General features: G+C 44.7%; 1 protein-coding gene and 1 pseudogene across 1 annotated transcript; one reads left to right on the forward strand and one right to left on the reverse strand.

Moving 5' to 3' along the window:
• The window catches only part of LOC147988214 (uncharacterized), a 71,169-nt pseudogene that overhangs the window by 25,719 nt on the left and 33,405 nt on the right, over nt 1-12,045 (forward strand).
• On the reverse strand, nt 7,912-11,529 carry LOC125541587 (uncharacterized). The gene is made up of 2 exons (XM_048704959.2): nt 8,497-11,529; nt 7,912-8,413 (listed from the first exon to the last, which is right to left on the reverse strand). Exon 1 carries the CDS (start codon nt 11,519-11,521, stop codon nt 8,942-8,944), a length of 2,580 nt encoding a protein of 859 aa, XP_048560916.2. The 5' UTR covers nt 11,522-11,529; the 3' UTR covers nt 7,912-8,413; nt 8,497-8,941.

Raw genomic sequence — 12,045 nt, forward strand, 5'->3', positions numbered from 1 at the left:
GACAAAAGGTGGAAAGAAATATTTCATGACGTTAATTGATGACTCCACTAGATACTGCTGTGTGTATCTTCTGAAATCTAAGGATGAGGCTTTGAACTTTTTCAAGATCTATAAAGCTGAAGTGGAAAACCAACTTGATCAAAAAATCAAGAGGCTTAGGTCCGACCGTGGTGGAGAGTATTTTTCCAATGAATTTGATGTTTTTTGTGCGGAACATGGTATAATCCATGAGAGGACGCCTCCCTATTCACCTCAGTCAAATGGGGTGGCCGAAAGAAAGAACCGTACTCTACCAGATTTGGTTAACGCCATGTTAGACACTTCGGGTCTCTCCAAGGCATGGTGGGGGAGGCGATATTGACTTCATGCCATGTCCTAAACCGAGTTCCCACAAAGAACAAAGAGATAACTCCATTCGAGGAATGGGAGAAGAAAAGGTTAAAACTCTCTTATCTACGAACATGGGGTTGTTTGGCGAAAGTCAATGTTCCAATTCCAAATAAGCGGAAACTTGGACCAAAGACTGTGGATTGTGTTTTCCTGGGATATGCTTTTCATAGCATTGCCTATAGATTCTTGGTTGTAAAATCTGAGGTACCTAACATACATGTCGGTATGATCATGGAGTCGAATGATGCGACTTTCTTTGAAGATATCTTTCCCCTGAAGGATATGGCTACCTCATCTAATCAGGAGATGCCTAGTTCATCGAATCAGGAACCAGTTACAATTACCGAACCTGCCATTTCGATGGAACACTTTGAAAGTCCTGTGGAGGAGAACAATGAAGTTCCTACTAGGAGCAAGAGACAGAGGACTGTAAAGCCTTTTGGTGATGATTTTCTTGTGTATCTCATAGATGACACTCCCAGTTATATTTCAGAGGCCTATGCATCTAAAGATGCTGACTACTAGAAGGAAGCGGTTCATAGCGAGATGGATTCCGTCTTGGCGAATGAAACCTGGGAGATAACTGATCGTCCTTATGGGTGCAAACCTATAGGATGCAAATGGGTATTCAAGAAGAAGCTTAGGCCTGATGGTACTATTGAAAAGTACAAGGCTCGGCTCGTGGCTAAGGGTTATACCCAAAAGGAAGGTGAAGAATTCTTTGATACTTACTCACCTGTGGCTCGACTGACCACTATTCGAGTTCTACTTTCACTAGCTGCCTCGCATGGTCTTCTCGTTCATCAAATGGATGTTAAGACTACTTTCCTAAATGGAGAGTTGGACGAGGAAATTTATATGGAACAACCAGATGGGTTTGTACTAGATGGTCAGGAAGGGAAAGTGTGCAAGTTGCTGAAGTCTTTGTACGGACTTAAGAAAGCACCCAAACAGTGGCATGAGAAGTTTGAAAGAACTTTAACAGCTGCAGGCTTTGTTGTGAATGAAGCTGATAGATGTGTGTACTATCGCCATGGTGGGGGCGAGGGAGTTATTTTGTGCTTGTATGTTGATGACATACTGATTTTCGGAACAAATCTGAATGTTATTAAGGAGGTCAAGGATTTCCCATCTCATTGTTTTGAGATGAAGGATTTAGGAGTGGCTGATGTCATTCTGAACATCAAGTTGTTGAGAGACGATGATGGTGGGATTACATTGCTTCAATCTCACTATGTGGAAAAGATCTCGAGTCACTTTGGTTATAGTGACCGCAAGCCCTCTCCAACACCATATGATGCGGTGTGTTACTTCGAAAGAATCGAAGAATTGCTAGAGATCAATTGAAATATTCTCAGATTATTGGCTCACTTATGTACTTAGCAAGTGCTACAAGACCTGACATCTCTTTTGCTATTAGCAAAATGAGTCGGTTTGTCTCAAAACCAGGAGATGTGCATTGGAAATCTCTAGAGAGAGTTTTGCGTTATTTGAAAGGCACTGCAAATTATGGAATTCACTACACCGGGCACCCAAAGGTGCTTGAAGGGTATAGTGACTCAAACTGGATCTCAGATGCTGATGAGATAAAGGCCACGAGCGGTTATGTATTCACTCATGGAGGTGGCGCTGTTTCTTGGAAGTCTTGCAAGCATACCATCTTAACGAGGTCAACAATGGAAGCAGAACTCACAGCAGTAGATACAGCTACGGTTGCAGCAGATTGGCTTCGCCAGCTCTTGAATAACTTGCCGGTTGTTGAGAAACCTGTACCGGGTGTCCTTATGAACTACGACAATCAAACTGTGATCATGAAAGTGAGCAGCTCAAAGGATAACATGAAGTCATCAAGACACGTTCAGAGAAGGTTAAAGTCTGTCAGGAAAATGAAAAACTCCGGAGTTATTGCGTTGGACTATATCCAAACGTCTAAAAATCTGGCAGATCCTTTTACCAAGGATCTATCACGTAATGTGATAGATAATGCATCGAGGGAGATGTGTATGAGACCCATGTAACGCCCCGGACACACCCGCCGGTGGTCGTTACTCCTGGCGGGATCTAGACTGGCCCCACAGATCAATATTAGTCTTTTCTGCGCACTTTGTCCTCACTCATGCACACCCGGGAGCAACTTCCCGGTCGGTCACCCATCCTGACACTACTCCAAGCTGAGCACGCTTAACTTTGGAGTTCTGTCCGAATGGGCTACCGGAAAAGAAGGAATTCCTTATTGATATGAGTAGTCTATCATCCCTAATAAGCCAGGCCATCACATACACCCCCACTCAGAGGAACCGACGTCCTCGTCGGGCCACAGGAACGTTCCCTCTTGGCACATACGTCTGTGCATCCAGTCCGGTACATGTGCCATGCCGGGTGCCACGACAGGTCACAAACGTCATGAACAACATGACCGCGCACCTATCCGCAAACATCCGTGTAACCGCGAGGGTCGGCTCTGATACCAACTTGTAACGCCCCGGACACACCCGCCGGTGGTCGTTACTCCTGGCGGGATCTAGACTGGCCCCACAGATCAATACTAGTCTTTTCTGCGCACTTTGTCCTCACTCATGCACACCTGGGAGAAACTTCCCGGTCGGTCACCCATCCTGACACTACTCCAAGCTGAGCACGCTTAACTTTGGAGTTCTGTCCGAATGGGCTACCGGAAAAGAAGGAATTCCTTATTGATATGAGTAGTCTATCATCCCTAATAAGTCAGGCCATCACAACCCACAATATGAGTTGTTCACAGTGGTAACCTATTCTTTGTGATCGGAGATCCCGTGAATTAGATGTGGAAGACAAGCTGTTTTTCAACTAAGAGGAGAGTATCCTTACTATTCACAATACCACTCCATGGAGATGCAATACTCTCCTAATCTGCATGGCAGGTTGATGTATATCTTAATGTGTTCTAAGTGACTTATTTAAGCAGAGATGTTATCCTGCAGAACATCTTTTGAAGAACACACCTATATGAGTCTGATGGTCAAACGTCGCAATCTATGAGAGTAGGGTTCTCTCTAGTAAACTCATGAAAGGTCACGGAGTATGACGCATAAGCTCCACCCGCGGGTAAGACCCACGGTAGCCACGTATCGGTCAAGGCTTTATGTGATGCTAATAAGTATGCAAAGCTCCAGCAATCCTTCTAAGGACTGGAGTAAGCATCTCGGAGTTGGAATGTATGCTTTGATGAGATGATCAAAGATTTTGGGTGTATACAAAGTTTATGAGAAACTTGTATTTCCAAAGAAGTGAGTGGGAGCACTATAGAATTTCTGATGAATATATGTTGTTGACATATTGTTGATCAGAAATGACGTAGAATTTCTGGAAAGCATATAGGGTTATTTGGAAAGTGTTTTTCAATGGAAAGCCTGGATTAAGCTACTTGAGCATTGAGCATCAAGATCTATAAGGATAGATCAAAACGCTTAATGGTACTTTCAAATGAGCACATTCCTTGACATGATCTTGAAGGTGTTCAAGATGAATCAGTCAAAGAAGGAGTTCTTGCCTGAGTTGTAAGGTATGAAGTTAAGACTTAAAGCTCGACCACGGCAGAATAGAGAGAAAGGACGAAGGTCGTCCCCTATGCTTAAGACATAGGCTCTACAGTATGCTATGCTGTGTACCGCACCTGAAGTGTGCCTTGCCATGAGTCAGTCAAGGGGTACAAGAGTGATCCAAGAATGGATCACAGGACAGCGGTCAAAGTTATCCTTAGTAACTAGTGGACTAAGGAATTTTCTCTATTATGGAGGTGGTAAAAGAGTTCGTCGTAAAGGGTTACGTCGATGCAAGCTTAACACCTATCCGGATAGCTCTGAGTAGAGATACCGGAACGTATAATGGAGCAACAATTTAGAATAGCTCCAAGTAGAACAGTTATTTGGAATAGCTCCAAATAGAACGTGGTAGCTGCATCTAGGAGATGACATAGAGATTTGTAAAGCACACACGGATCTGAAAGGTTCAGACCCGTTGACTAAAACCTCTCTCACAAGCAAAACATGATCAAACCCAGAACTCATTGAGTCTTAATCACATGATGATGTGAACTAGTGTAGTGACACTAGTAAACTCTTTGGGTGTTAGTCACATGGGGATGTGACCTTGAGTGTTAATCACATATCGATGTGAACTAGATTATTGACTCTAGTGCAAGTGGGAGACTGTTGGAAATATGCCCTAGAGGCAATAATAAATTGATTATTATTATATTTCCTTGTTCATGAAAATCGTTTATTATCCATGCTAGAATTGTATTGAAAGGAAACTCAGATACATGTGTGGATACATAGACAACATCATGTCCCTAGTAAGCCTCTAGTTGACTAGCTCGTTGATCAATAGATGGTTACGGTTTCCTGACCATGGACATTGGATGTCGTTGATAACGGGATCACATCATTAGGAGAATGATGTGATGGACAAGACCCAATCCTAAGCATAGCACTAGATCATGTAGCTCGTATGCTAAAGCTTTTCTAATGTCAAGTATCATTTCCTTAGACCATGAGATTGTGCAACTCCCAGATACCGTAGGAATGCTTTGGGTGTGCCAAACGTCACAACGTAACTGGGTGGCTATAAAGGTACACTACGGGTATCTCTGAAAGTGTCTGTTGGGTTGGCACGAATCGAGACTGGGATTTGTCACTCCGTGTGACGGAGAGGTATCTCTGGGCCCACTCGGTAGGACATCATCATAATGTGCACAATGTGATCAAGGAGTTGATCACGGGATGATGTGTTATGGAACGAGTAAAGAGACTTGCCGGTAACGAGATTGAACAAGGTATCGGGATACCGACGATCGAATCTCGGGCAAGTATCGTACCGCTAGACAAAGGGAATTGTATACGGGATTGATCGAATCCTCGACATCATGGTTCATCCGATGAGATCATCGTGGAACATGTGGGAGCCAACATGGGTATCCAGATCCCGCTGTTGGTTATTGACCGGAGAACGTCTCGGTCATGTCTGCATGGTTCCCGAACCCGTAGGGTCTACACACTTAAGGTTCGATGACGCTAGGGTTATAGAGATATTAGTATGCGGTAACCCGAAAGTTGTTCGGAGTCCCGGATGAGATCCCGGATGTCACGAGGAGTTCCGGAATGGTCCGGAGGTAAAGAATTATATATAGGAAGTGCTATTTCGGCCATCGGGACAAGTTTCGGGGTCACCGGTATTGTACCGGGACCACCGGAAGGGTCCCGGGGGTCCACCGGGTGGGGCCACCTGCCCCGGGGGGGGCACATGGTCTGTAGGGGGTGCGCCTTGGCCTATATGGGCCAAGGGCACCAGCCCCAAGAGGCCCATGCGCCAAGAGAGAGGGAAAGGAAGAGTCCTAAAGGGGGAAGGCACCTCCGAGGTGCCTTGGGGAGGATGGACTCCTCCCCTGGCCGCACCCTTCCTTGGAGGAAGGGCCAAGGCTGCGCCTCCCCCCTCTCCCTTGGCCCTATATATAGTGGGGGGAAGGGAGGGCAACCATACCTAAGCCCTGGCGCCTCCCTCTCCCTCCCATGACACATCTCCCTCCTCCCGCAGCGCTTGGCGAAGCCCTGTTGGAATCCCGCTACTTCCACCACGCCGTCGTGCTGCTGGATCTCCATCAACCTCTCCTTCCCCCTTGCTGGATCAAGAAGGAGGAGACGTCGCTGCTCCGTACGTGTGTTGAACGCGGAGGTGCCGTCCGTTCGGCGCTAGGATCATCGGTGATTTGGATCACGACGAGTACGACTCCATCAACCCCGTTCTCTTGAACGCTTCCGCGCGCGATCTACAAGGGTATGTAGATCCACTCCTCCCTCACTGCTAGGTGACTCCATAGATAGATCTTGGTGACACGTAGGAAAATTTTGAATTTATACTACGTTCGCCAACAGTACGAGCATGAGAACAAGAGGGATATCCACGCACGCTCCTCCTCCGCCGCCCGCCGCGCCGCGCCGCGGATTGCGGGAATGAGCCGAGCCGATATCTAAATTTTTGCCACGCACTACGGGTATACGAAAGGTCACACGGAAGCTGAAAAGATTTTTGCGAAAGTGGAGTTCGAATGCGAACGGCGCAGCCCTTCGGCTGCTGGCTATTCGCTTCATCTCTGTCTCTTCGTTTCGCCTACCGTCATTGCCCTCTCGCCTCCTTCTCTTGCGCCTATAAAAGGGAGGTCGCTCCTCACAGAGAGATGCACCAGAACCTCTCCCTCCTCTCGCTACAAGTTCTTGAGCACTGTGCTGCTGCTACAATCTTCCCCATCCCGGCTTGCAGCGTGCACCACAGGTCGGGACAGTAGGCCTCCGAAAATGCACCTTTTGAGTCCTGTACGGGAGAAGGGTGATAAGGTTTTTGGGGAGTGCTCAGCGCGACTACTGGCTGCTTCATCACGGGCGATCCGGTCGCCGACGACTACTTCCCCGACGACGACTTCTTCCCCGACGTCCACGATCTGCTCGACGACATGGCAGACGAGGACACCGACCCCAAGTCCAGCACTTCCACTGCTGCTGTCCCGTACGTGTTCTTGCTCTTTCTGTTAGATGTCATGACAGAGTTCTTTTCTCTACTTTCCGTCCTACATGTGTTAGGTTCTACTTCATATATGCAACTTCATCTAGTGTCTGTTCTATATGTGTTTAGTTCAAGTTCATATATGCAGATGCTCTTTACCTTCTCTGTCCGAATGCATGACTTGTTTTATCTCTACTATATTAGTCATGCTTTATCTAGTATTTCTGTTAATAAAATCATTCGGTAAATTGCTCATATTTCCAACAGATCTTGATGTACATGGTTGGCGCTTTGTTTGTGCATGGACAAATTCATTGTATCTTTCCTCATATACCCACTGCAAGTCGTTGAACAATCGTAAATGGAGCTATTCTCTATACGATTGTACATCTTGTTCTTAGTATGTATGTGATTCAACTAGCTGAGTTGAATTTTTAGCTTGTATTAGGCATGAAGAAAAAGAAGGTTGTATCTTTGTTCCATGTCAATTTCGCCAACTAATGCTTGAATTTAAGTGTAGTAGTAAATTATTTGTTGTTCCATCCTAGGGACAAGGATTACATACTCCTGGATACAATGCTCCATCACAAGGACCAGGACTTCATACTCCTGCCCTACAATCCTCTGGAAGTCCTTTTACATAGTACTGTGGTAATTTTCCTTTTTTACGCACCCAGCTCTGCGTGTTTACATTCATTTGTTCCTGTTTACGCATCGACCACTTGATCATTGTGATTTTTCCTGCTTGGTCCAAGGTATTTTACCTTGATTCCTAGAGAACAATAAAGCATGACCGCTGATATCACGCCAGTTAGTAGATAAATGTAGAAACATTAATACATCGTATCAAGTACCCTTGTAGAATGTAGAGAATAGCATAAACAACGTGTCGTATGTGGGTATTATGTCTAAACAAATATAACATAGACACTGCATACATTTTACAAGCACCCCACAAAACAAATTATATTTGTGCATTGTCAGAAATCAGCAAGCGAGTAAACAAAGAAATATCAAGAACACGGGACACCAATTTTTACGTGGAAAACCCTTGCGGGAAAAAACCACGGGCACATGATGGTATCTTTTACTATATCAGGAGAGTGGCTACAAATACATGGACATACAATGAGTCATCAACTCATCCTTACTTGCTGTAACGTAAGTGCGCTGAAAGGCACAGAACATGAACTGGAGGAGGGTCGCTCGATGAGCAATTGGTATGCCTCCCGCATGCTTGGCCTTGCTTGTGGAGAAGATTCCAAGCAAGAAAAGGCCAGCTTGATGAGCAGAGATAACCTATTCTCTTCTGTTGTTGGTGTTGTCAGTCGTTGGTCCAGTATATCTTTCACCAGTATGACTTGTTCTCCGTTTGACAAAGTACCGTCTAATAGATCCCTTGGATGCTTCCCCATCACTAGCTCTAGCACAACCACTCCAAAGCTATAGACATCGCATTTCTCTGACACAACAGATGTGTACGACAATTCTGCACAAAATAAAAACATTAGAATTCCTTCAGATGAGTCCTTCTGACATGAGAAGAAAGATTATAGTAGTACTAGTACATACCAGGAGCTATGTAGCCATACGTTCCTGCAAGTGCACTCCAGTTTGATGAATCAGGCTTAAGAATCCTTGTTGTGCCGAAATCCGAGACAAAAGCCTTGAAGGTTGTATCAAGTAAGATGTTGTTGCTCGTGATATCTCGATGGATTATAGGTGGACTGCATTCGTGGTGCAAATAAGATATTGCTTGAGCCACATCATTTGCAAGAGCAATTCTCTTGTGCCAATCTAGTTCCGTTGCTAGTTCCTCATTTTCCAATGTCCTGTGGAGGCTTTCCTGCTGAATGTAGTCATAGACAAGAAATTTATATGCTGGATGGGAGCGGAATCCATACATTTTGACAATACTTCGTTGTCGGATCTGTGATAAGATTTCCATTTCACTGTGAAACCTTCTCTGGTCATCCAACTCTTCTTCAGTCTGATAAAGCTTCTTTACAGCAACTAGCTACCCGTCTTGGAGTCGTGCCTTATAGACTTTGCCGTATGCTCCTGTTCCAATGATGTACTTATCATCGAAGTCCTCTGTTGCCCTTACAATGTCGTCAAATGCTAATCTTCCATCAAAATTCCAAACAGAGAATAGGTCCCTTCCTTGAGAAGTAACATTTTCTTGAGGTTTTCTCTTGTTACGATTAAGCATTATTATGACAACAACTGCAGCAACAATGCTCAAACCCACAACAAGAAGAATTGGCAAAAGCAAACCAAGTATCTTCCATTTATGGTGACCAGCTACTGGAGTTGAATAACAAGGAGGCAAGCCAGAGAGGTTACCGCATAGACCTTTATTGTGAAGAAACCAACTTGTTGAAGCATTTTGGAGTAGCCGTGTTGTTGGTACTGGTCCTTCCAAGTCATTGTACGACACATCGAGTGTTGAAAGGCTCAACATGCTTGCTAAGGAGGATGGAATGCTGCCACCAAACTGATTATGTGATAAATTCAGAAATTCTAGGATCTGCAACTTCCCAAGTTGTTGCGGCAACACACCACTGAAATTATTGTTGCTGACATCTAACATGGTCTGCAGGCCTGCTAAATTTCCAATTGCATCTGGCAAACTCCCACTGAAGTTGTTGTTGTTGATCTTCAAGGACTGTAGTTTCATGGTCCCTAGTTCCTCAGGTATTGATCCACTCAGTTTATTCATAGATATATCAAGGTATCCTAGATTGCCAAGCTTTTCTATCTGTGTAGGTATGGATCCAGACAATTGGTTTGATGACAAGTTCAGTCCATATAGGTTTGCTAAAGTGTAGATTTCTGGTGGAATCTCACCACTGAGATGATTAGAGTCGAGTCTTAGTTCTTCTAGTCTGGACAATTTTGAAAGGATTGGAGGTATGGAACCAGTGATGTTATTTTTTTGGAGATGTAGTACCGTTAGTTGGGTACATGCACCTAAACTTTGTGGGATCTGCCCAAAGAGTCTAGTCGATGACAAGATCATCCATATGAGTTGTGGATACACACCGAAATCGTGAGATATATCTCCTGTTAGTTGGGTTTTCTGAAGGATAATTTTAACCAAACTCGTACATGTCTTTAAACTCCTTGGAATGGGTCCACTAAACATATTATAATGAACAGTGAGATGTTGAAGTCTCCCACCTGAACATATATTTGTGGGTAAAGGTCCTGAAAGTGAGTTGTTAGACACTGCAAGTTCAACAAGGTTGGTGAGATCTCCTAATTCTTTAGGAAGAGCACCTGATAATTTGTTATCAAAGAGTTTTATTGATTGGATACTTTGCAACTTCCCAAAAGTTTTTGGTATTGAACCTATAATTTGGTTCTGAGGCAAGGATAAATATTTTAGGTTCATCAGATTGCCAATTTCCTGGGGGATGGAACCGCTTATCTGATTTGTAGCGAGGGCAAGTCGTACTAGCTTGGTTATATTTCCTAAGCTGCCAGGAATAGAGCCAGACATTTGGTTCTCATCCAATTCTAAATCCTGGAGATTCAGCAAGTAGCCCAATTCTAAAGGTATTGGGCCTGTAATTTGATTTCTATATAGCACGAGTAGATTGAGCATAGTGAGATTCCCTAATTCTGGGGGTATTGAACCTGTTATTTGATTTGTGCAGAGAGCAAGTTGGCTTAGCATGGCGAGGTTGCCTAGTTCTGGTGGTATTAGACCTGTGATTTGATTTTCATGGAGAAAAAGTCGGTTCATCTTAGTGAGATTGCTTATGGAGATTGGAATTGGACCTGAAAAATCATTTGAACTAAGATCAAGACTTCGTAGATGGACTAGCGTGCCTAGTTCTTGGGGTATAGGCCCTGAAAGTTGATTACCATATAGGTCCAAAACATTCAGTTGGGTCATATTTCCAATGATTTTTGGTATCATGCCGCTTATGGTGTTGTTGCTTAGCTGCAGAAGTTGTAGGTTGACAAGCCTTCCAATGTCCTCGGGAATGGGACCTGATATCATGTTTTGGTGAATGACAAGTTCAGTTAACATTGTTAGGTTACCCAGAGATGCAGTGATATGTCCCGTGCGTCTGTTGAATGAGAGAGCAAGCAACATGAGACTTTGCAGGTCACCAATCTCATGAGGAATTTTCCCTGTGAACTGGTTCTGCTGAAGGGTAAGTTTCGAAAGTGCAGACAGGGAGCTGATACTAGCGGGTAGTGCACCATGGAGACTATTGTTATGAAGGTCAATATATGTGATGAATGGAAGAGCTGAGAAGTTGAGCTCACCAAGCTGGCCATGGATGCCAGCATCTGGCAGGGAGATGTTGGTCACCACCCAGGGCATGTGGCGGCCATGTGGAATAGCCGTGCACATGATTCCCGTCCAATTGCAGGGGCTGGTGTTTTCCTGCCAAGAACTCATCTGCAGCGGTGGGCTTGCAAGTGTTGCTTTCCAGTGGAGGAGGGCCATGTGTTGAGACCTCAGAGAGATCCCTCCATGGCGCACGGCATGTGCTTCTTGCAATGGAAGGAGGCATGGCAGCATGAGCACCATGCAGAGGTAGAACAAAGGTCCCATTTTGCTGCCTAGTGTTTGCATGTTGTGTTTGGTTGGGGGATGTGTGATTCAGTAGACGTTGCAACACTATTCATAGATAAATAGTGTTATATGAGGTCCTGAGTGAACAGAACACACCTTTGGCAGCTCCTACTGGGCAACCTGTTTTTCTTCAAGTCATGAGTGATGCCATCTTTGCGTGCTGGATGCCAATTAGTTCTTTGTTTGGACCGCATGTCGTGCTGGAAGTCATGTATTTGAGGAAACACGCGACAATCGCTGCAGCTTTTGCGGAAATCAAGGCCTGTACAAACCAAGCAGCATCTTCACCACACAAGTTGAAGCAAGAAAAAAAATCCAAGCTCAGGTGGGTGCCAATTAATCCCGTAGAGGAACGTAGACAGGCACCTAACCTAGCTGAAACAAGTCTTGTTGGAAGTCCGCCGGAAAATGAGGCAGTGTCTGCAACTTGTGGAACTCAAAGCAATTGTACAAGCAAGCAGCATCTTGAGTTCTTGACCACACAAACTGAAGAAAAATTTCAAACTCAAGTGGGTACTCATCCG

The sequence above is a fragment of the Triticum urartu genome, chromosome 1A (assembly GCF_056163025.1).
Source record: "Triticum urartu cultivar PI428250 chromosome 1A, HENAU_Tu73, whole genome shotgun sequence".
NCBI lineage: Eukaryota > Viridiplantae > Streptophyta > Magnoliopsida > Poales > Poaceae > Triticum > Triticum urartu.